Source organism: Equus przewalskii, chromosome 1, assembly GCF_037783145.1.
Source record: "Equus przewalskii isolate Varuska chromosome 1, EquPr2, whole genome shotgun sequence".
Lineage (NCBI taxonomy): Eukaryota > Metazoa > Chordata > Mammalia > Perissodactyla > Equidae > Equus > Equus przewalskii.
Window position 1 is genome coordinate 19,245,004 of NC_091831.1, and position 25,422 is coordinate 19,270,425.

Below are 25,422 nucleotides of genomic sequence, written 5' to 3' on the forward strand. Positions count from 1 at the left end.
TCAAATTACAATTCTGGTTCAGTCACTCCACAGAACCCCCTGCAAGCATTGGTGGGATGGCATTTCTTCTTTCCTTTACGTCACTCTTAGTTGGGAAAGAATGGGGTAGGGAGAAGTACAATAGTGGTAAAGAAAAGAGGAAAGAGAGCTGTGTTATGCTGCATCTGGAAGTTCCTGTTCCAAGTCATCTGCAGATGGCTGAGCAGGCTACAGGACACATGAGGATGGCACCGAGTGGAAAGCTTCCTCCGCCTTCCAACATGGTGATAGTGACGCGCCGCAACCCCATCCCCCAGGATGTTCATTTGTCCTCAGCTCTTCCCCTTCATTCACTCCAGGGCCCTCCTTTCCTCTGGGCTATGGACGGCCATAGTCAAAGTCACTCATCTCCTGGATCCTAATGTGTTGAATTCCTAAGCTAGCTGAAGGATGCCATCTGCCTCACACCTGCCTGCAAGCTCCAGGATCAGCCTTGGTGTCTAGGTTATGACCACCCCATATTCAGCTTTGGGTTTTGTTCTTTTGTGGATTTGGGCCAGCATTTCTTCATTAAAGTCTCATTTTCTTTGAATAAAGTCCCTACATGGCCCTTCTTGTCTAACATTCAAGTTCTGGGTCAACCGTATTTATTGTGATGAATCTTTCAGGCTATCCCTATAGCCTATAAATGATCTTTCTTTTGATAGTCCCTTTCCTTTAAAAGATTTTATTTTTCCTAAATGTATTCTGCTTTTCAATCAGAAGTCCATTGCCACCTCAGAGCCTCTATATTTGCTCTTCCCTTTGCCTTAAACACTGCTCTCCACAGCTGAAACCCTGACCGCCTGAGGTCAGGTCTCAATTCAAATGTCGCTTCCTCAGAGGCTCACTCTCTCTGATCACCCTGTTTAATTTTGTCTTTCCTACCCCAATCACTATCACGGACCTTGCTTTCTCTCCCCCATGACACCGTTCACTATCTGAAGTAGTCCTGAACTCTTATCATCAATTGACTCTACTGAACTGATGTTCTAATTGGAACAAGGATTTTCATTTTGCTCGCTACTGGGCCTCCAATGCCTGCACCATGTCTGGCACATAGTCAACTTTCAATAAGTGGTTGTTGAATCAATGACCAGTTTTCTGATCCCAAACTGTGTGTTCTAAATACTCTCAGTTAACCCATTTTTCCTTTAGTAAAACTCCCCCACCCCCAAACTCCCAAAACTTAGATCATCAAAAGTCCCTCTGGCCAATCTTGAGATGGACACTCCCAAATCAATATTTTGGCAAGGTACTGGGTTAGCGATAGTGGGTGATGAAAAGGATGTATTTCTAGCACATATCAAGGACCACTCAGGATCAGTGGACAATTCCAGGCTTGGAAGAATCTACAAGATGAATCTTATCAAATGAAGTCATCTACAGTAGGAAGCAGGCAGAAAGTCTAGTCTAGAAATAAATAATTCTGTTACTCTGGTTTTCTGGAACTCAAAGGACAGTAAAATAAATTATGTTTGCTTTTAAGCCTAAAGAACTAATTATTTTGTATGCAAGAATGAGATATAAATTGCAATTACAAGCTTTTCCCAAAAAAAACTACCTTCCAGAAAGTGCCATACTCATTTGGATTTTACTGGTGTCTCTGTTCTCTTGCATGTATAGGCTTATTCTGTGGTAATAGAAAACTCATTAAAAGGGAGACCAGAGTCCTCAAGTTCCTACACCCAGTTAGTTAACACATTCTTCCATACTGAAATACTGACTCTCTCCTAGAGACTACGTCACAAGTCTTTACAACTCATAATGACTCCAAAGGGGCCTGTGTGTTATTTAGGAAACCGTATACGAAAGTTTTGCTCTCTTGGTTGGGTTTTAAGTTGATAACTCAGCCTCCATTGTTATTTCCCCAAAATTCCTTCCACCTCCAACTTAGGAGGCCTCCATCTCAGTCCTTAACTTCATGGTCAATATTTCTAGACAAATTCCAAAGTAATGGCAAAAAGGTCAATAGGACATTACAAACCAATAGCTTCATGAGCATGCCTGGAAGGATCAATAGCCTTTTCCTTACTGTGCAATGAAGGTGAACCAGATATGTGTTCTGTTGCAAGATCCTTCACCCGACATTCTCAGAGCCCTGGAGCTAAGGGATTTTCACCTTTTTTTATACCAGTTTACTCTTCTGCATCAAATGTAGTTTTCCTCTGCTAAGAAATAAAAGATAAAATAATTTGAGACAACAATCCTGTCTCACAAAACTTAGCCAGAGAAAAGCCCTTTATGGAAAAGCATTGGTTCCCAAGGAGCGTGAATCTCAGCTACCCATGCTATTTTCAGTGACTCAAAGATCGAAAGGGCCAACATTCAGTTATATCTGAGATAAAAATTTGCTGTTATATTTCCCAATTAAAAAAAAATAGCTGAGAGGGGAATTCTAAAAACCCTCTAAAGAAATAAAAGGCAATTAGAAACCACGAGAGAATTCGGTGAGGGGACCCGTTACCAAATTGGTAGCCAGAAAGTCAATAGCTTTCCTATATTTCATGCAGATAAGTAATCTGAAAATAATGGAAAATATGCCATTCACAATAGCGTACATCAGAACAAATGTGTAAAACTTATATTTAAAAGTTTAGATCTGAGGGACATAAGAAGGCTTGAAAAATGGAAAGACACACCTGAAATAGTCAAGAAGATCTATTTCCCTAAATGTATGTGTACCTTAATAAAGACCAACAGGATTTTTTGGGGAACTAAAAAGTTAACTCTTTTTTTTTGAGGAAGATTAGCCCTGAGCTAACTGCTGCCAATCCTCCTCTTTTTGCTGAGGAAGACTGGCCCTGAGCTAACATCCATGCCCATCTTCCTCTACTTTATACGTGGGACGCCTACCACAGCATGGCTTTTTGCCAAGTGGTGCCATGTCCGCACCCGGGATCCAAACCGGCGAACCCCGGGCCGCCAAGAAGCAAAATGTACAAACTTAACCACTGCGCCACTGGGCCGGCCCCCTAAAAATTTAATTCTAAAGTTCACCCAGAAAAGTAAAACTTATAAAAATAGCCAGAAAATTTTTGAAAAATAACAGGAATTGGGTGGGTGGCAGAGAGGTAACATTACCAAATTTGCTTATTCTGGAGCTATAGAAGTTTTCTATCGGTCATGAAAAGACAAATCTACATAATGAAGTAATCCTGAAATACTCCTAGTGGATGCTATTATTATATACTAAATTGCACTTCAGATCAAGTTGGATTTTTTTCACTTACAATAAATGTATTAAAACAACTGGCTAGCCATCCAGAGAGAATACATAAAGCTGATTACTGTGTTACTCCTACAACAAAAATACTTTAGAGATGGATCAAAGACTTAACTATAAAACATTGAAAACCCTAAGAGTATTTGTGGATAAAAAGTCTGAGAGAAACATTTTATGATCTTGGCATGGGGAAGACTCAAACCAGACACAAAAATCTAGAAGCTATAAATGAAAATGTTGGCAAATTTGATTACATAAAATTTTGAAAAATATTTGCCCTGCTGAAAAGATACCAGAGACAAAAATCAAAGATAAACTGGGAAGAGTATCAAATACTCCAGATGGGCAAAGAGCTCATTTCTTCAATAAGGAATGCTTAGAAGTCAATGGAAAATAAAACACGACCCAATAAAACAAAGGTCAGAGGGCATGACCAGAAAGTTCACAAATGGGTTACTTAAAACCAGGGAGACTTTAACTTTGCTTATAGTTTTTATAAATACAAATTTGAATGACGTGACTTTCCCCCACCCATTAGATTAGCAATCATGAAACAGTGCACAATGCACTGTTAATCGTGGAAAAGTAAAATTGGTACAGCCTACTTAGAGATGTGCCCATTGCCCTCTATCACAATTTAAAATGTGTGCCCTTTGACCTAATGACTCTACTAGTAATTTATCCTATAGAAAGACATCAGCTCAACAAAGTGCATCACAAATGGCTGTGTAAGTTTCCAGTTAAGAATGTGGGCTCCGAGTCAGATGACTTGAGCTCAAATCCTATTTGGTGGTCATCTTTTTGACCTGGGGTAGAGAACCTTTGTGTGGTTTCTCATCTGCAAAATGACAATAATCTCCCTCATAAGGCTGTCACCGTGATTTAAGGAGTTAACGTACCTATAAAGTGCTTAGAACAATGTCTGGCCCAGAGGCTCAGGTTCTAGCTTTTATGTTCATCATCATTAAATCTATAGGATTGTTTATAATGCCAGAGACCAGGAAAGCCTTCTTTGATAGGAGAGCAACCCAATAAATTATAGCACTTCCACAGCATGGAACTCTTGACCGTATTAAAAGGAATAAAGCAGATCTGTATGTACTGATGTGGAAAGAGCTTGATGATATATTATCAAGTAGAAAGAAAAAATCCACTTGGACAAGGTGCATGCTTTTGCGTTTCTGAAAAGATAATCCTCAGAGGAAAAGACAGATGGAAGAGAGAAATCATGAACAGATTTTCCAGATAGTTTCATGTGTTCAATCCTTCAGCCAAAAGATATTTAAGGGCTTAACTGTATATGGGGCATCATTCCAGGGCCTGGGTATATAACCGTGAAATCCCTGCTCTTGAAGGGTTGTATTTTATTGGGAAGTTTGACAACAAGCCTGAACAATAGCTAGATTAGATACTACTATGGAATAAAAAAATAGAGTAGGGGGCTGGCCCGTTGGCGAAGTGGTTAAGTTGATGTGCCCAGCTTCGGCGGCCTGGGGTTCACAGGTTTGGATCCCGGGCACGGACCCACACACTGCTCATCAAGCCATGCTGTGGTGGCATCCCACGTGCAAAGTGGAGCAGGATGGGCACAGATGATAGCTCAGGGTCTCTCTTCCTCAACAAAAAGAGGAATATTGGCAATGGATGTTAGCTCTCGGACAATCTTTCTCAAAAGAAAAAAAAAAAGAGTAGAGAAAGGGGATCAAGGGGACAGCTGGGGGTGAGTTTTAATTAGGGAGGTAGAGTAGGTCTCATTGGGAAGGTGCCACTTGAGAGCATATGTCATTTAATCTGAAATATGCATGCTTTTTAAAAACCAACCAACCAACCGTAAAATGAGTAACTGCAAATTATCCCATCTCCGACTCAGGCAGCTGACTTAGCAAGTTCCACCCCCTTGGTTGGCAGCATTTCGTGTGAATACACCTGACAATACAGGCTCAGCTCCGTTTCTAAAAGTGCAGCCCTCCCACCACCTAAGCTCCATTCGACATGCAACCTTTTCCCAGTGCTCGTGTTGTATACAGTGCTTCTCAGCCATTGAGTAAGCCAGTCCAGACAGCAGCTCTGGGGGTGGAAAGGTTTTTCATTCATTTCTTTAGTGGGTAAGAAACCAGACCAAAGGTGAAGGTTGAGTCACAGGGCCAAAGGGCCCTGAAAGTGTGCCTTTTAACATTTACTGCAAGGAGCTAAAAAGAGAGGATGGCATAAGATCCTGACCTATGAACCTATAGATAACTTCCTAGCCACTCACCAGCATCCAGGTGCTCAGGCCACTGCCTCACATTAGCCTTCTCCACCAAGCAGGGCCATGTCACCAGGCACAGGTTGCTCTCCTCATCTGGGGACCTGGCACTCAGGGTGCCCTGAAGCGCACACACCAGGGGATGTCCCCAGGCAGACAGAAAAGTGCCTCTTTATCGTCTCCATGCAGGGCAGAGCAGGGAGGCGACATTATCAACGGGAATCCCTATTAAAACTGCAGAGGCAGGCTGAGAGGCATTTCCACAGCATGGAAAGAGTCTGTGAGTGTTTAAATGATTAAAACAGGGAAGTGATATGAAGCGCCCACATCTTGCTTTTCCTAGCCAATCGCTAGGCCGCATCCAACAGTTCCAATTTGTAAGGCAGCTGGCAGACAGAGGGCGAGGGCTAGGCTTGGGGCAGATTCCCTGGCCTGCAAGCAAACACACCATAAACCAATCGGTAGGGTTTCACGGGTATCCGCTGGTAATGTCTTTGCTTCTGAATCACACAGGAAAAGCTACAGGAACCAGAGCTCAGGAGTGTTGTGAGAAGTGGAGTCAGCTCAGCTCTTTCCTCAAGTTCAAGTCTCAGGGAGGCTTCCTGTGACCCAGCGGACCACGTGGGCACTCCCTGGCAGAGGCTGTCTTAGCCTTCAGACTCTACTGCACACAGCACAGTGCTTGAAATTCAGTGAGAACACACTAAGTGCCACTGAGCCATCTTCCCCCTTTGCCCACCACTGGCACAAGTTCAGAGAAAGGCAGCTAGGGTGGGGAGTCTGTTGAAGGAAAAGGTTGCAGAATTCTACCCCACAATGATATGCTATGCTCCTATACACACAGGGAGACAGAGGCAGCTGAGCTCTCCTCAGAAATGCCACAGCCAGGGCCTTCACACCATGGCAAAGGCAATGTTAAGCAGCCTGACCTGACTGACGTTGAGTTTCCTTATTCTGCAAGCATTTCAATATTTGAGCACCTACTATGTGTCAGGCAGTGTGTTCAGCTTGGGAAAAGCACACTTAGAGTTCATAGTGTAACAGGGCATAAAGCCAATTTCCCAGGCAGTAAGCAAGCGCTTTCTGGGATGTATCCCAGCTTTGGGAGCGTCTGGTGGACTGGAGAAGTATGCGTGGTGCAAGAGCTACGTTTACCCTCTGCATTTTAAATTTACTTTTAATAAGGCAAACAAAGATCTTGGACCGATTGTGTGCCCAGCGCTGTGCCATGTGCAGAGGGACAAACACTTAGAAGACACAGCTCCTGCCCTCTGAGGACTCGTGTGTCTATCGAACACTAAAAACACTTAGAGAAGGATTCAGTGTGTGGGATAAGCCAGTGAATTTGAAGAAGGGAGAAGTTAGTGTAGACTGAAGTAGATGAGGGTAGCTGGATGGAGCACTAGCCCTTCAAGGATGTGTGGTCCTTGATCCCCCGGTTTTATTGCCAAGAGTCTAACTTCCAGGGTCAGTCAAGGATGCTGACTCCACCAATGAAGCTGATGGCTGTTAAGACCCCAACTATGACTCCAACCAGGGTCACTGTCGCCAAACCATCTTTTTCAACTGTTGTCTGTCTCTCCATCCACTTTTTCCTTGGAGAGACCAGTCACTGCATTAGGTCGGATAAACCTAATTGGAAGGGAGTAAGGGGAATACCTAGATGTTGGGTAAGAGGTAGAGTATGGCTAAAGGCACTAAAGTGGGACAAGCATGACATTTGGGGAAGGGAAATGGTGAAGAGGTATTTTTGATGGAGGTAGAGGATCCATCTTTAGCTGAAAGAGAAAAAAAGAAAAAGCCTCCAAGAAGGCTGAACAAGACAGTGTCTTGGGCTTGGTGTATACACTATGCCACTGGAGTCATTTGCACAAACACCGGAGAGCTTTGGGATGCCAGGCCTCAGCCAGCTGAACTGAGTGGCATTGAATAGGAAAGCCTTCATGAAGTCAAATACCAAAAGCCTCTAACTCAGTCTGTGAAGATAGCACAGGATAGTTGTTAACTCAGCATAGGCTGGTGACAGGCAATGACGCATCCCACTTGATCTCAGGTTGACCCTACCACTGTGCTTCCAACAAATCACAGTCCAGCAGTCCTACCCTGAGGAAGACCTTGTCTCAGTAAACACCCCCGAAGGCTTCCCAAGTCTGTTGCTGACCACGTGAATCATGAGAGAACTGAGGTCAGGTGAACAAGTCCGCTGGATTTGATAAGAGAGCCTGTGGAAAGTTAGGCTGGACAAAGGGCTAGGTCCCTGTCACCCATGTCAGGATTAAGACAGGGTGATGCAAGATGTTGTGAGAGGCCTCCCTGCCTGGGCTTTCTGCAAAATCAGCCCACACACTACCTGGCCTGGCCGGTGGTCAGGGATCACCAGATGCAAAGTGCAAACAACAAGCTTTATTGCCAAGAGTCTCATTTCCGGTGGGGGGGGGGGGGAGGGTGCAAAACTCCAAAGTCATCGCCTTTCCAGATACCAGACTAACAAGATATGTGACCCTGGGCACAGTTACTTAATGTCACTGAGCATCAGTTTCCCTCAACTGCACACAGAAGGGGCAGGTGACAATCCCTACTCAAAAGGGGTACTGTGGGCACACCGTCGAGGACACGATAAATCCTCAGTAAAGACTAGCTCCCTTTTCCCTTTTCCACTTCCCTCAGTTTCTAACTCCTTGTCCATATCAGATGTTCTCTTCTGAGACATCCCGAAAGAGACGAGGTGATCATGGTCTTCATATATAATTGCCCTTCAATTTATATGCAAAGGTCTTAACAACTCCTCGTTTCTATTTAAACAGAGGATTTCTGGTTGGAGAGGGCATGGTCCACCTCTGAGCTCAGACCTAGCCACCTCCTGAGACCCTATCCCACCCCTGCATCCATCCACAAGCCGCTCACAACCTCACAATGCTTGGAGTAGAATTACCCATGGAGACCCAGAGATCTCCTACCAGCTCCCAGACAGAGGGCTGATACCATGGCTTGGCCTCAGCAGTACAAGGGTTGCCTGACCTTCCAAACTCCACAACTCATCTATTTATTCAACCAACATGAATTAAGAGCCTGGGAAATATCAGGCCCTCTGCCAGGGGGAAGAGCAAGCGAGAGAGTACGTTTCTGACCTCAGGACATTCACCACATAGGGGAGAAACAGACATAGAAGCGTTTACAGCAGAGTCTGGCCAGAGCAATCATGGCTCAACTCAGTGCTGCTGGGGACATGTCACCCTGCAGGGTGCTGCCAGGCAAGAGAGTCACCTCAGGCTGCACTCCAAAAGAGGATCAGTGCATCTGCTAGCGTGGCATATGGGACAAGAGCAGAAACGCCATTGCCTGGTTTCTAAAAAATTGCCAAATCCTGGTTTGAGAATTCACCTGCCTCTAGGTGGAAGGATTTTTTTATGAGGTGCAATTTATATAACATAAAATTTATCATTTTAAAGTGAACAATTCAGTGGCATTTAGCACATTCTCAATGCTGTGCAACTACCACCTCCATCTAGTTCCAAAATACTTTCATCACCCCCCAAAGGAAGCCGTGTACCCATTAAGCGGTTACTCCCCATTCCTCTATGGTCTCAGTCCCTGGCAACTGCTGATCTGCTTTCTGTCTGTATGAATGTGAAATGGAAGGATTTTCAAAAGAGAAATTTCTCTCAGTTTCTAATTCTTGGGCCCATGCACTAACTAGACTGGTTGGAAATTGAGGCCCAGTTTGCCTTTGGAACTAAATGAGCCAGAGTTCAAATTCTAGCTTCCATCTCTTCATAGCATGTCCAGTTTCTTTATTTCTAAGCCTTGGTTTCCCCATCTCTGAAACAAAGTACCTACCTCAGAGGACTGTTTTGAAAATCAACAGATAAAAGCCCCATAAAACAGTAAGCACAGCGCTGGCCCCTAGAAAATAGTCAATGAGTGGTAGCTGTGATATCTGCAGTTCTAGAAAAATGTCAGCCTGAAGAATATCCAATAAATATGTGAATTCAATATCTGCCCAGGTCACCATACATGAAAATCTTTTTACAAATAAAATTTTCTGGGAAATCCGAAGAAACGCTAACACTACAAACTAGTGGATGGAGCATGGTTTTGAGCCTCACCCTGACTGCAGCTTCAATCCCGGTTTGACAATTGACTGCCTTGTGATCTTGGAAAAGTTGCTTTACCTCTCTGAGCCTACGCTCTCAATTATAATATAATGAAACCATCCACCTCCTAAGATTGTCTTAATGAAATTTAAGAGTACCTTCTATAAGCTGGTACTTAACTGGCTTCATCTTCCCTCTCTCCGTTCATTCCCTGACGCTCTCTCCTTCTCTCACCCCCGGCCTCCCTGTACGGTCTGTGGCCCACACTGGATGTTTAGCACTTAGGCATTCAATGGTACACTGATATTATTGTAGGTACCTTTGCCCGCAAGGAGGTGGAACCCATCCTGGGAGAGAAGACTGTTTTAGATCAGGACCAAGCCGAATGCCTGGCTGAAACATTCTGTTTGGTCTGGATAATGTCCGAGAAAAAAAAAAAAATTAAACTGGAATGTGTTTATCTGGGGTGCACCTGCCTTGCATTTTGCCAGAGTCCCTATTGTTTGCTTCTTATTACATACCATCTACTTTCCTTAGCTTATTATCTGACTTTTTTTACTGACCGATATTACACAAGTATTCGTGACTTTTGTTTCACTTAGGTTTTGGTTCTTTTTCTGGTGCCAAGCACACAAATGATGCCTACAGGATTTTACACCATCCCTCTTCCAAGACTATTCTGTGTTCATCTCAAATCCTTGTCAACTGGAGGGGACCACCACATGGGAACTCCCATGCTGGAATACAGAGGGAGGGATCAAGAAAAACCAATTATTCTATTTTTTTTTTTTTTTTACTAAACCAAACTTTTATTTTTTAAATTAAATTTAGTTTAACTTATTTTAAAGATTTTAATCTTTTATTTGATTTTAAAATTTTATTTAATTATTTAAATTTTATTATGTCTAAGACTCTGCTTCTGTCAGAGAATACCAATCACCTACAAGCTGGAGCTGAAGAGTCAACCCTACTTTTCAAACCACCAAAATGGATGATATCCCCAGTAAGCCCCAAGCGCGGAGTCCCTGCCCGAGGTTCACTCCTTGAAGTTCATCTTAGATTCAGCCTGCGGCCCTACCCCTTAAAACAGATCCAACTTCATTCAGAAACCATTCACCAGTCACTCATCCGTCAGCTCGTATCACAGGAAGGAGCCAAAGTCCACCATGAAAACTGAGGGCAACCTCCAGCCACCAGAGGGGAGCCATGGCAGATGCTCAGGCCCACAAAAAGAGGTCTCCTTGTGGTTCACCTCCCCCAAAAGAGGCAGAAGAAAGAAAATCCCGTCCATGCTCCCCCTTCCTCCTTCCCCTCGCCTCTCCTAATAAGGGTGTCCCTGAGAGACCTGGGAGAGAGCAAGTGCCGACACGTGCTTGGGGCACACAGAGCAAGCTGGAGATGTGCTGAACCTGTGGGTCAGGAAGCCCCCTTGGCCTCTGCCCCGTGCTTATAAGACCCCTTGCTAAATACCCTGCCTCCAAATGGTCTTCTTACCCTATGAGGGGGCCGCATGCCTTGGTGCTTCCAGCGACGGGGGCTTCCTGGCTCTGAGTTCTTCCTGGCACATGAGCGCCTGTCCCTCTTCCTTCACCCTTAGCTCCTCCAGGGCTAGAGGGGCTCCAGAGCATCCATGCAGACAGACGGCCACAGCTCAGAGTGTCCCCAGTTCTGCCCTGCCTGAGCTGTCCCGAGTCAGGCCATAGCCGGGCTTTCTAACGTGCTCGGAACTTCACTTCCTGGTTTTTCTTTCACAACTGAAAGTGGAAGTGTTCTGACCAGGAGGAGAAAGCGGCCAGAGCTACCCTGGCTTGTTTTCAAAGCCTTTAACTCCAGTCCCTACGGGCTGAAACAAAAGCCAGCCTGTATCCACACCGTTCGCCCTTTCCTCCTTTGCCTGACTAAACCCAGATCAAAACCAAACAAAAAGGACTTGAGGTGTCCCCCTCAGATCACTAGTGTCACAGAGGCCGGGCCACTCCCCGCTGGATTCCCAGGACGGGGAGGTCCAGCCAGAGGGCACCTCAGCCCTCACGGGCCTCCTGAGACCTCGGGGGCACCCGGGGGCAGCCCAGCCCAGCATGGCTTGCCAGCCCGGTATCATGTCACCCTCTCTCCAGTCCCCAGCTGTACCTGCCTCAGTCCCCGAAGCAGTTCTGATAAAGCCGACAGAACAAGCAAGTCAGGAACAAGAGGAGCAGGGACAAGAGGCCTGATTCTTTTGCTTTGACGTGTTGGCTCATCCTTTTCATACCTCAACACTTAAATTAAAATGTGTTCTGCCGCCTCCCTCACCTTCCAAATTAAAACTGGGGAATTTTTAAATCCCAGGAATACACAAGTACATATGCCATTAGCTGTCAGACTGATGCCATGTCTTGTAGCTTCTAGAAAACTCCGCTGTATATGTGTGAGACAGTGATAGTGGAAAAGGCAAATAACTTCTTAGTATGATTATAAAGATTGTCTGGAATATGCAGACCCCCTGAAAGGATCTTGGGGATGGGTCTACATGGTGTGAGGACCTAAAGTTGCCTCACTGGATTCTCCTAAGGTTGTGGCCACAGAAGGGCACAGGAGCTTCCGTTCTCAGATTTGGAGGCAAAAATAACAAGATTCCCTGCCCCCATGACCAGCTTACAGACACACCCTGGAATTAAGCAACACCTCTCCAGCCTTGATCCTTTCAAGAAGGCTCCTGGTAAGTTCAGCATGAGCCCAGCCCTTTACTAGAACTGGATCAGGATTCGTTCTCTCTACAGAAAGTCCTAAAAGCCTCCAACTGAAAAAGCCATGGTGAGCTGTGCCACAGTCTCAGGGAACAGGAGCTGATCCCTTGACTTCACAGGTGCCTATTTTAGACATGGGAGAAAGACGAAGTAAGGGAAGATGAGGGTGGCCCCTGCCATTCCATCTTCTGGGTCATCTCATGGCTGGAGGAAAACTTGGCTTTGCTTAGTTTCAAGAGGTCATCTCCCCAAGGGGCAGCTGCCTCCATCAGAGAGCAGAAGATGGCAGAATGGGTGTCAAGTGTCAGCCTCTATAATGCTGCTGGACTCTTCCCCGGTGCTGTCTTCTTTCACCAACTGGGTGAAGAGCTCAGGGCCAGAAGATGAGCTTTCTCTTTTTATTGGTTTCCCCCAGGCTTGAATGCTCAAGTTCAGAAGGGTCTGGACCATTCTAAAGTTCTAGGAGAGTTGCATTCCTTTTCAATCCTATGTGCTTGAGTGACACTCCCAAGATTTGAGGGAATAATGGAAGATTTTGGCAACACACAAGAATTCTGTATTATGCAGCAGGTTGTAGTGACAGACTGATCAGGAATCAAATTCTAGCCACACCACCTCCTGGCTGTGTAGCATAGGCCAGAGACACATTATTCAGCTACAGAGTGGGAACACCACCATCAATCTTACAGAAAGTGGCGAGCCAATGGATTAACACACTGTCACATACCCACTAGGAGACTCCAGTACCTACTAGAATGTCTGCTAAGGATTCCCTCTCCCTTCTCCCTTCCAAATGAGAATTGCTGCCTAATGAATAGCCTTTCTAACCATATTGATACAGAAATTTCTGAATGGAAGATGAAGGAGACCCATGTTCTGGTTTTGCCTATAATCCTTAAAGCTTTTAAGTCTGTTTTAGTCGCATTTAGTGAAATTAACTACGTTCTTTTCCAAGTCTATCTCCTGCCAGCATTCAGATAGCTTCGATGTTTCTACCTCCTTTCCAATTGACTTTTAATTTGATTCCCACAAGTTAGCTGAGATTTCTGCTCAACCAAATGTAATATCATGTTGTAAAAGAGGCTTAGCCTGAATATAGATACACGTCCCACCTTCTTCTCGCCAAACCACTCCAATCCCCACGATCCCATAGATATATAAACTATAGAGCAAATAGCATGATCAGAACTTACCTTGTAAGAATACTCTCACTTCCTGGGGCCAGGAAATGCACCCCTCACACCTGGCTGTTCTGGTTTAGCTCCATATGTAGGTTTGGCTCCTCTACCCTTTCCACAGCTCCTGTGATGGGGCCACACCTGAAGCCAACGCGTCCTGCACTGAGAGTGGCCAGTGAGCTCCCCTGGAAACTCTGAACCTCTTGCAAGAGAAGTTCAAAGGTAGAAGTTACTTGTTCAAACACTTCTGGTAACCTCTGACAGTGAGAAGAGTAGAATTTGGTGAAAGGTTAAAACAAGAGGTCGTTATGCAATAGGTCTAAGAGGAAGAAAAAAAAAAAAAAAGAAGACAGTGCTCAGCTCAGAAAGCTAACGTTTAACAAGCAAAACCTTTTCTACAGCCCATACCTCAGGGGAAGGGAAGGGAGTAGACAGGGCTTTCCACCGCTTTGGGGGCAGAATCCTTGAGATCGTGATAGGAACAGGAAGCTCTACATACAAGAGGACAAAAGTGCTCCATGAGTTTAGGGTGAGAGAAAAGTGAGAAGCCACTCTAACAGCTCAAGCTATAACTTTAAGATTCAGATAAGCAGAGGTCTGCGTTTAGAGATCAGTCTTCTTCTAGAAAGGGCCGGTGACCCTTCTAGAATTAGAATGTCTCCAAGACAACCAAATAAAGCAAATCACTCTCGAGTCTAGCCTGAGGGACAAGCCTCACTGAGTTGTATTTAGAATGCGGAATCATGGATACGGTCTGCACCACCCATGGCTCAGCGAGGCCCTTGAAGAAGCAGGGTCGCTTCCGTATCACTGCTCAGCCAATTGTGTTCTCTCTTTCCATTTTGAAGCCACTAGTCACCATTCTCGATTCCAAAATCTTTAAGACTGCAAGGCATCATTACTAAACAAAAATGATGAGTGTAAATGAAAGAGGCTCTTGAGATGATTTTCAATTTCCGTTTTACAGGTGAGACTATTGAAACCTTCTCAGAGAAAAGAAATCACCCAGAATCACACAACCAGTTAGTCATCAAGGCAAGACCATCACAGACAACCACTGCAGTGGCTTTGACCCTATATGGTGCTGCTTTGTTGATATAAGTGTTCATTTAACTACCAGCAGACCTTAGACACTTAACTCTTTCTGTGTATCAGGCCTGAAGAAATTCGTGGAAATGCTGCATTAGGTTTCTTCTTACTGTGTTTGGTCAGGTGGCCAATATCAAAATCAGAAGCAATACCACTTCCTGCTGACTTGTGCATGAAGGAATGGCTACCCTATTAACAGAAAGGTCTTATTAGGTCAGATTCTCACACAAGTCTTAGATACGTTAACTCTTTAAAGTCACCTCTTGCCACAGAGCCCTAGTTTTGCCAGAGTATCTGAAAGAAAAGGGCTTCCAAGAAGTGGCTTAAGAAGATCCAGTTCAATGAGAACTGGGAGCCTGACTCTCACTTGATTGGGCTTAGGTGGGTTAAGCAGCAACCCACTGAACACCTTTTGATGCCACGCTTGCCAGAGGGCAAGATACTCCAATCCAGTGGTTCCCAACCTTTAGTGAGCAACACAACCCTCTGGAGAGCTTGTTACAACACAGGTTGCCAGGCCAGTGCCAGAGTTTCTGACTCAGTAGTCCTGGGTTGGGGCCTGAGAATCTGAATTTCTCATAATTCCAGAGCAGTGGATGCTGCTGGTCTGGGAACCACACTAGGAACACATTAGAAGCAGCACTGCTCCAAGCAGCCCCCCTGCTTTCAATGGACCCAATGACTGAAGTGCCCAAAATGACCGTTTTGGGTAGTCTTGGCGATGGTGACCTTGCAATTGGGAGGAGAGTTTGACACAGAGTGGAACTTATTATTATGTGCTCTAGCGGACAGGTGTTACTCTAGACCAACAGACAGCCCAGGTCCCAGAGTAGTACTTTGCAACAGCAAGAGGTATTTCCACTCACTGGCCCACTTCTCCTTTATATAAATGTAAGTCAAAGCTGGTAGCATCACAGCTAGACAACCCGTGTGGATATGAGTCTGGGTGTGTATGGGGCATCACCTAATCCAATGACCTTAACTTTATTCTGAGGGTACCTGAGACTGCAAAGGGTGAAGAAGCTAGCTACAGTGAGGTGTCGACTTAGCAGGAGAAGGCAGTCCAGAACCCTGGTCTCCAGTGCCCTAAGGGGCTACACCCTCTCTTGACAAAACTTAGTGTCCTACAGCATCTCTCTTCAAAAAAATATGTCTTAGAGAAGTCTTTGCAACACCCTCCATTCCTCCCTCCCTTCTCACAGCCATGTGCATTTAGAATTCAACAACAACAAAAAATTCCTTTCAGGTTTGGGCATCCTATAGCCCCTAAAAAGTGCAAACATTCATTGTTTTAGATCGTTCATAGGTGAGGTGCCCGAGATGTGAAGAGTCTGACCTAACAGCCACAGTTCTAACACACACACACTGCTCTAGCCCATTTGAATATACTCGTTTCTCTTTCATAGAACCAAAGGAACCATACTTGCATACACAACAGTTCTAGAAGCCTGGAGGCCATTTCAGAGTTTTGTAACACAGCCTGGAAACAGCCGAGATATTATGATAGGGCTTGACAGCTCTTTGGAAGCAGAAACAAGGTTTTCTCTGTTTTTGAAAGCAGAGAAAGACAGACCTCATAAGCAGGCGGACTTTACACAGCACCACCTTGCATTTGTATAGCTTCTCCCATTTTTAAAATACTTCCAGACTATCTCCTAACAAACCTGTGAGGTATGAGTGGGGACAACACTTTCAACATCTGAACCTTTAGTGAGTGACTGCTGGGAGCCAAGCTCCATGACAAGGACTTCATTTGGCCCTCACAGTAAAACTACCAGGTAGTTATGGTTTGTACAGATAAGAAAATGGAAGCTTAGGGAAGGTACGTTACCTTCCCCAGATCCCATAGCTTGGTCATAGGGTGATGATGGTGGTGGGGCCAAGCATTACTTTTTAAAATAATTTCAGGCTATTTTGCAAAGCCAGGTGATTTGCATCTTGTCCCTGGAAAGGAAACCTTCTTTAGGGAGCACGATTTGTTGCAAAACAGATTTTAGAGCAGGTTGGGGGTATGAATCAGGGTGCCAAATATTATATAAAGGTCTTTGAGGGATGTTTCCAGATTCCAGATACCACTAAAACTAAAGAATTCCTTCTAGAGGAAAGTGGAATTTCTCCTTTTAATAAACTTTTGCCCTCAGAATCCAGAAGATTCATCTTAAACCTCTGACTCCTCTGCTTTAGAATATTTCACTGGCTCCAGATTATGGAATAGCTACTCAGTAATGCTCATTGTAAGCATTCTGGGTGGGGGCAAAGAAGAATGAAGGAGATGAGAAGAAAAGGGGAAGAATAAGATGTCTGGAGTAGCTGGGACACGTGAGGCATGGGGAATACTTATTTAGGAAGGATCCCAGGTTGTTTTAACTGTTAATCCAAGTCTTTAGAAGTCAGACAATATCACCCAACAAGAAAGAGAAGCAGAGTCCTCAAGCTATAGACTGTATCTCTTCATGTGAATTTAGTTATAATGGATCAGAAAGGTGAGAGGCAAGATGTCCCTCCTTAGCGTTAGCTATACAGCAGGGCAGAGGTTCTGATGGCACAAAGAGGGCAAAAATAAAGCTGAGATGGACCGACCTTTAGCTTCCCACATGGCAGAACTGACTTTGAAGTTTACCCTTCTACTGAGATGTGAAAAGGAAGGGGCGAAGTTCCTTCAGCTCTTAACAAGAGTGCCATAATTGGCCATCCCAATGATCAGAATTCTATACCTACCCTTTCCTTGGTTATCTGATGTTTCAAAAGGCTAATGGCACTCAAAGCACACCTTACAGGGTAGCAATCTTAGGTTCTCATGCCGGCTCCTTTCTCACGGCCTTTGAGATGATATGAACATTATTGAGTACTTCCTATGTGGCCGCACTGCAGCAAGAGCTTTGTTGGCAACATCTCATTTAATCTCACAGCAACACTATGAAGTTACTATCATTTTGCAGAAGAAAAAAAGTCTAAGAGAGGCCAAATAACTTGCCCAGTCAGATTTTGAGCTCAGGTAGTCTCGAGTCCAGAGCCCAAGACATATCTATAATTGAGTAGGATCGATTCCATGAACCCCTTGCAATCTTGTGTGTTTATATATGCATTGCTCTTGGAAACTTTCATTGGTTTCTCAAAGAAAATTAAGAACTCTTGCTCTAGAGGAAGCAGGACCCGATGCCAGCCATGGACCTGATGCCAAGGGTGGAAGAACAGCTACCTTTTTCCTCCTTAGAAGGGCTTCCCATCTGCCTGGACATCCTTCCTGCCACTGAGGGCATTTCCCGCACAGAGCCTTCCTTCACTCAACTGAAGGGAGGGGACAATGCACCACATACTCCAGCTGTGCATCCTTCCAGATCTTTCTGCTTCCTTGTCTGCTGTTCCATGAGTGCCCACAGCTCTATTCTGGGCCCCACTGTCAGCCCTGCACCATGAGGCTTCACAGCGCACATGTGGGAAGCTAACCCCACACCTCAGTGTCTGCAGCAGCTCATTTTGCTCACCTCGGGTCACTGGGCTTGGGCACCTGGGCTCTTGAGGCCACTTTCTCATTCGTTGTGGGAAGGAAGTGTTACTCAAGCATGAGCACTTAGTTGACAAGAATGGTGTTTGCACAGATTGCAATAAAAAGCTTACACTAAATCCAGATAAGCTGTCCCTGCCCCCGCCACATAAAAACAACACACAGAGACCAAATTGCCCTGAGACTTAGATCTGAGCTTCCCAACTTGTGAACTGTGGCGACTGGTGGGCTGGGTGTGCTCAATGGACAGCTTCATCCAGGGGTTTCAGGGTCTCATATAAATACCATTATTCTCAGGGTCACGACGTCAACAAGGTTGGAACACAGTGAAATAGGCAACTTGCTCCTTTATCAGCAAGAGCTTCCTAAGAGCATTTAAGAATCAGATGGAAAGTGTAAAGGTTCCCAAGAGAGGTGTCAGCTCTAAGTTCCCAGAACCTTCAACATCCCCACAGGAAACATCACTATATCCCAGCAGGTTAGAAGCATTGCTCAGAGGGAAGATTTAGACCTGCACTGTCCAATACTGTAGCCGGTAACCGCATGTGGCTACTGAGCACTTGAAATGAGGCAAGTCTGCATTGAGAGATGTCTAAGTACAAAACACAAACAAAATTCTGGAGATCCAGGATGAAGAAAATAACAGAAAATCTCAATTTTTACAATGATGATTGCTTGTTGAAATGATATTATTTATGATATACTGGGTAAGTAATCCTACATGTTCCTTTTACTCTTTTAAATGCATCTGCTGGAAATTTTTTTTTCTTTTTTGAGGCAGGTTAGCCCCGAGCTAACATCTGCTGCCAGTCCTCCTCTTTTTGCTGAGGAAGATTGGCCCTGAGCTAACATCCTTGCCCATCTTCCTCTGCTTTCTATGTGGGACACCTACCACAGCATGGCTTGCCAAGCAGTGCCATGTCCACACCCGGGATCTGAACTGGCAAACCCCAGGCAGCCGAAGCAGAATGTGCGAACTTAATTGCTGCTCCACTGGGCCGGCCCCTGCTGGAAATTTTTAAATTACATACATGGCTCGCACTCTATTTTTCTTGGACAATGCTGCTCTAGACCAAACGTCCTCTGCCTTAACATTTATAGAATAAAAACAAAAGTTGGTGTTACCCAATGGCAGCAGCAAACATGTTACAACTGCTCAGAGTGAACTTGAAGACGGTGATGTCTTTTACCTTTTCCTCTGGTTTCTGTAGCAGCAGTGCTTTACTCCTTTGCATTTCCATAGCATCCATCCAACAGAGTTTAAGATCTTCTTGACTGAAGTAACATTCCCTTATTATAAAACTGCTGCTATTCACTGACCGTTGTTCCACGCTCGGCTCCATGCGGTGCGCTCTACATCTATTAGTTTGCCTAATTCTCATATGAGCCCATCAGGGTAACTACAAATGAGGAAACTGAGGTTCAGACGGTGCCTAACATGCCCAAGCCAGCTTCAGTCTCATTCCAAACCTGCACTCTCAACCACTCTGCTACACTGCCTCCTACAGGAGGGGGTGGGAGAAAACTCAGATAGCAGCTGCAATACTTTTGAGGAGTGCCAACACCTCCCCCCTCGCCAAGACGTTAAGGACATCACCCTCTGCTTTGCAGCCTTGGTTCTCTGGGCTCACGGCATGGGAGAAAGACTCTGAGTGCCTGGCTAGGGAGTTATTTGGGAGCCTTTAACATGAGCAGAGCGGAAATGCCAGGAAGTGGGAGGGGTTCTGGTCTCTACAGACAAGAAACTGAAGAGGGTGGAGGAGTCAGAGAGAACATCCTGCCTGGCTTTAGATGGCTAGACCCCAAAGAGAAACAGCCCCAGTGACAAGCCTAGTGTCACACAGGTCTCCAATTGGCTTGGATGGAGAAGCATATCATTCTTACGGGTCGAAAGTATATAATCACTTAAGACAGAAAGCTGTGTTAAGACAAGGTCACATTCTTTATTTGCTCAGTGTTTGGGACACTGTGACAAGAAAGGTATTCTTGGAAAACTTAAAATTTTTTGCAAAGTGGCTTGGGAAGTGATTACATCACTGTTAATCATTTAGTATCTTTGATTACTGAGAACCTGGAGCAGGCAGCTGACCCTCCTTTCCAGTATCTTCTGAAAGTTTTTACTCTTCATGCTAAGGCTTTATGAGGGGTGGGAGCAGTAATCTGGGAAGCAGGATCAAAGACCACAAAATAAATATTCAGATCAGAAATCTGGCGTTTAGTCCAGACCAACCTGCTAAACTTGAGATTATATTTGTAGCCAGCAGAAAACTTGAAAGTATTGATTAGAAGCCCCAGATTGTCAAAAGAAACTGCTCAGGCATCAAAGACTCATTCCTGGTGGAAACAGGAGTGAGAAAGAGCAGCATACAGGCCAGAGGAAGCGTGTATTTCAGCAGCACCGGCTACGGATCAGGTGTTTGAAGTACGTAAGACACAGGTAGAGTTCCTAGGAAGGAGGATTCTCGTCCCCTTGCACAAGAGCAGAGTGTCCTCATCAGAAAGCCAAGGCCAGTACCCCATCCTCGGCCTTCTAGGAGTAGTGTGTGCATGACCACCTAAAGGAGTGGCTTTTGGATCTGAGGAATTTGCTTTGGTGCAGATCTAAGAAACAGCATCTCCCAGCTTTATACAAATTCAGCCTTTACTCCACTTTCCTACGGCTCCTCAAACATTTACTCGCTCGGAGCTTCATATTCAGTGCCTGTGTCACAACTCTTTGCAAAAGCTGAGAACACAGCAGGGAAGTTTGAGGTTTATATCCTGACAGGTAATAGCCACTTTCACTTGCTCTTACTTCTGGGATGGTCAGTATAAGGTGAGCTAGACCTTCAGGAATGTTCCCTTTAGGAACCTGTAAGCAAGACCAGGAAAGAGACTTGGTGCCGCGACCAAGCATGGGATACTTGGTTAGTTATGAATCCACCAGAGTCCTAGGACTTTAGGGCAGGATGCGGATGAGGCCAGTGGTTTCTGCTCCCTGCCCTTTCCTCACTTCATAGAAAACGAAACAGAGGCTCAGTTACAGTCTTATCTATTCGGTGAAGCCTGACGTTGATGCTTTTTCCCAGAACACACCAAGAGATGCAAGAGTGGATGTGAGTGTGTGTGAGGCAAGCGCGAGGGCTCCTCTCCCCTTGTCTTTCCCTCCAGGCATTTACAGGCTCACTGTGTTCCAAGTGGGCCTAACACCTTTCCTGCCTCTCACCTTGTGGAGAAATTCCAACCCACGCATTCCAAACCTTCACTTTTTTTCTAAACATGATCAGAGCACTGATTTACAAATTGAAAGGATTCAGGGTGAAAGCAGGAGGGGAAGAAGAACAGCTAGAAAAATACCAGGGGTTTTATGAAAACCCCACCACCCTGGATACAGCTGATCTTATCTGATCTCGGATGCTGAACAGCTGGCCCTAAACCTGGTTTATTGCCCAAGCTGGTTGGCATTGAGGAAACCATAAATCAGGCAGAAAGAACCTTCCCTCTGTAACAGACTTTTCAGGCAACAGAGATGGGATAACGTACCTAGGAATCAAGGTACTAGCCCCACTAACATAGGAAACCAAGCTTTGCATCTCTGCTGGCCAAGCACAGATGACTTTTGTTCCAAAGCATCGTTGGATGAAACAACATGGCCTCCCAGCTCAACCACCATGGTAACTTGTAGGCACAAGAATTTCCTAGAAGGGAGGAGGCCTGAGAAGCAAAGTGAAGAACAGCTTCCCCCCTCCAGCAGCCACAGTCCCTACAATCCCCCCTAAATTGGTTTTCACCTCAAACTTTTCTAATCCAGCCAATGAAGCACTTTGCACAAACTGGGTAGGGCTGTTACTACGGCAATGGTTTCTGGACACTGATCACCACTACCTGGATCACAGCATCTCCGTCTCTCTCCCCATCAGAGGGCAATGGAGAATTGGCAGGGGCTGAGCTCAGCAGAGAATAATTAGAGCCCATAGAGGTATACCAAGTGCCTAGAAGTGTGAGTCTCAGACCAGCGTGAGGTGCTCCTGATCTGAAAATTCAGCCAACATGAGTTTAACCCCTTGTGCTTTCACTCCACAAGTGCAAGTCCATAGGTTTATTTAATTCATTAATTTATTTTGCTGAGGAAGATCCACCATGAGCTAACATCTGTGCCAACTTTCCTCTATTTTGTATGTGGGTTGCTGCCACAGCATGGCCGCCAACAAGTGGTATATGTCCACGCCTGGGACCTAACCCAGATGCCAAAGTGGAGTGTGCCAAACTTAACACCCAGTCCATATGGGTTTATTTTTAACTAAAACTTTCACTTTTCTTCCTTATCACAGATATTAAGACAAAAAATATGGAAATTAAGATAAGCGAAAGGAAGAAAAAACCACCCATAATTCCCATCGCCCAGAGAGAGCCACTTTTAGTGGTTTGGTGTACGGAATCTGTGCTATGCAAATTTGTGTGCTTTTTTAAAAACAACAAAAATGGAATACCATACATGTTGTTTTATAGTGTGCTTCCTCACTTACTACACTGTGACTATCTTTCTAAGTCAATGAATGCACATTTAAAACATCATTTTTAATGACTGCGTGTTCCTCAGTCATGTGGATTCACTCCATGTTACTCATCCAGGCCCCTCCTGTTGGACGTGAAGATTGTGTCTAGTTTTTGGCTATAAGAAAAAAGCACCATGTTAACTCATTATATGATCTTATTTCTTTAGGATAATTACCCCAAATTGGAATTTCTGAGTCAAAGATCCATATATTTTTAAGGCTTTGGGATGTGTATGGGAAAACCGCTATGAATTAATACTCCTACCAGCAGTGTATGTCTGTTTCTTAAACTCTCACTAGTGCTGAACGTCATCCATATTTTCTTCTGGGTTTGACCATGCTCACTTGTAAGTACTTACAAATATAAATAATACTTATACTTATGATCACCTGGCTTCAGAGTTTCTCAGAGAAAGGCAATCTGTAAACACAAAGAATCTAAAATTATCTAGAGTGGGAACACAAATTTTAAGAACTTTGTGTATGGAACAGGGAGAGAGGACACAGAGTATGTAATAAAATATTGTTTCCAGAACTCTAGCTTTGACATCCTGACTTGTGCAATGCTACACCCACGAAGAAAGCTCCTTTATTGAGTTCCTACTACACGTGAGACACTGTGCTGAGTGATGACACAATCTCGCGATATCTTTACAAGATCCCTCTGAGAGGGGCGTTGTTATGCTCATTTTGAAATTGAGGAGACTGAGGCACAGATTTAACTGACTTCCCCAAGACCATATATATCTGGTAAGCATCTGAGTCAAAAAGATCCAGGGAATTCTGCCTATGATTAGAGCAAGGGAGTCTTTAGACTCAGATGATTTTGCAAATTGACTGTAAGCTGTCCTAGCAGAGGAGAGAGAGTCTGAAGCTCAGTGAAGAAGCACTTATGGTGAATTTAGTGCGGAGAAAGCAATCCCTCCAATCCATGGCTTTAGAAATGGCTCTCTCTGAGATGGACCAGGGCTGTCTCAGTAATCCCATTCAGGGGGTTTCCTATTGAAGGAAGATAAGTAGAGAAGAGTTATTGGCTATTCTTTCTCTCCTTTCATTTCTGACTGTCTCAGAATTTCTCAGACCTTAGTGTACTTGGGGATATTTGAGTTCCTCTTAAATGCAGATTCCCAGAGTAAACCCAAGACACTCTGGTTTGTAGGGTCTGAAGTGGGTCCCTGGAATCTATATTTCTAACCATCAGTAGAGGCTGATGCGGGTGGTCCTTAGATCAGGCTTTGAGAATCATGGCAAATCTACTGTGCTGAATTACATAACCTGAGATGACTGTGAGATGCCAGCCTCTCCCTGCCAGGGTGGTCCAAAGGAAAACCCATGGTAGGCGGGAACTGAATCCTTTATACTGATGTGCATTTGCTTGGCTAATGACTGGGATATCTTACCCAAGGATAGCAATGGTTTCCCAAGAGGCCTGCCATGCCTATAATACTTCACATAAAGTAATTCTTCAACAGAGAGCCGCCCCCACCTCCTTGCTCTGACCTGTGTAGAGGCGGAATTATTATTCATCCATCAGTAACCTCTCCCTGGTGCCCTGGGCCTGGGTGAGGGATACAGACTGTGCCAGATGTCAGTAAACCCTCTCATAGCCATCAGCTCACTTATTCCAGAAAGATTTCCTACAAGATGAATTCAGCAGGTGATAATTATCATCATTATTACAATATCAGCTTCTTCAGTCATCACTCTCGTCATCAGCAGCAGCAGCATCTAACACTGACGAAGTGGCTCTCTTTGCCCAGGCATTGTACCAAACACTGGACTTGTATGATTTCTTTTAATCACACCATACTGCTTTGGGGAAGACCCCATTATAGTTTTACTCTCATTTTTTCGGCCAAGAGACTAAGGCACAGAGAGGGGAAGTAACATGTCCTAGGTCACACAGCTAATACATCGTGGAGTCAGAATTCCAGCCCAGGCCATCTGCCTCCACTTGAGTGGATCCCATGATTCTTATTTTATTAGAAGAGAGGGACCTGGGGCAAGGGGGAGGGGGCCAGATTGCGACTTGCCCAGGACCATGAAATTTGTCAGTGGTGTCATTAGGTCAATTACCAGGGCCTTGCTGACTTTCTGCCCTGGCCTCTTTAGACAAGCCTGCTGCTTCTAGATGGTGTTAGGACAGACTCTGAAAAGGGAAGCTTTCAGTTAATTAATGGCACTGAGTAGAAAGCAAGTTGTGGTCCTGAGGGAACTCTGTACTATTATTTAAGCTCCTGGCATGAGTGGCCAAGAGGCTAAGTCTCTCAGAGTTCTGCAGTGATACAGGTATTAGACAACATCTATGGCTCCCAGGACAGGTGCTGGGGCTCCACTCACATCTGGGCTCTGTTTGGGCGTTGAATGCCATGCTACCCAACTAACAGTACTTCTGACTCTCTTTGTCGGTGTGCTGGTGACTTGGCTTGAGGCTGCTAAACTCACTGTGGGCCTTCAGGCCCCCTGGAACATTTCCCATCCATTCAGTGTGCAAAGGCTGGGTGTGGGCCTCTAGATTGCCCTGGACAAGATCAACTCCGAGCCCGCGGACCTTGGAAAGTTCAGCTGGGAGTTCACTTATACCAACTCAGCCTCTGAGTCTGGTGCCAAGGAGTCTCTTGCTATTTTTACCAACCAGGTCCAGAGAGAACAAATTTCTGCCCTGTTTGGACCAGCATGCCCAGAAGCAGCAGAGGTAGAGTATACAGCCTTCTAGAAACTTTGATTGAGTTTCCATTGGAAGGGATGGTCTTAAAGGTGATGGTACAGACTTGAACCATCTCTTGAAAGGATGGCATTATTATAA

General features: G+C 44.9%; 2 protein-coding genes across 16 annotated transcripts in view; one reads left to right on the top strand and one right to left on the bottom strand.

The window, feature by feature from the left end:
• The window catches only part of ACSL5 (acyl-CoA synthetase long chain family member 5), a 63,768-nt gene that overhangs the window by 30,728 nt on the left and 7,618 nt on the right, over positions 1-25,422 (bottom strand). For 2 of the 15 annotated variants that reach the window (XM_008539634.2, XM_070632582.1), the window contains exon 2: positions 13,503-13,806. The exons of 1 other annotated variant lie outside the window; for it this stretch is intronic. The gene's annotated coding sequence lies outside the window, so the exon portion shown is untranslated. Of the gene's footprint in view, positions 1-11,077; positions 11,683-13,502; positions 13,807-13,895; positions 14,280-14,626; positions 14,766-25,422 lie in introns of those variants that run through there. 12 more of the 15 variants (XM_070632535.1, XM_070632513.1, XM_070632527.1 and 9 more) reach the window with 12 other exon arrangements.
• Positions 24,922-25,422, top strand: part of LOC103564288 (guanylate cyclase 2G-like) — a 59,038-nt gene continuing 58,537 nt past the window's right edge. The window contains 1 exon segment of the mRNA XM_070589957.1: positions 24,922-25,311. Within this exon segment, the coding sequence (XP_070446058.1) occupies positions 24,922-25,311 (390 nt within the window).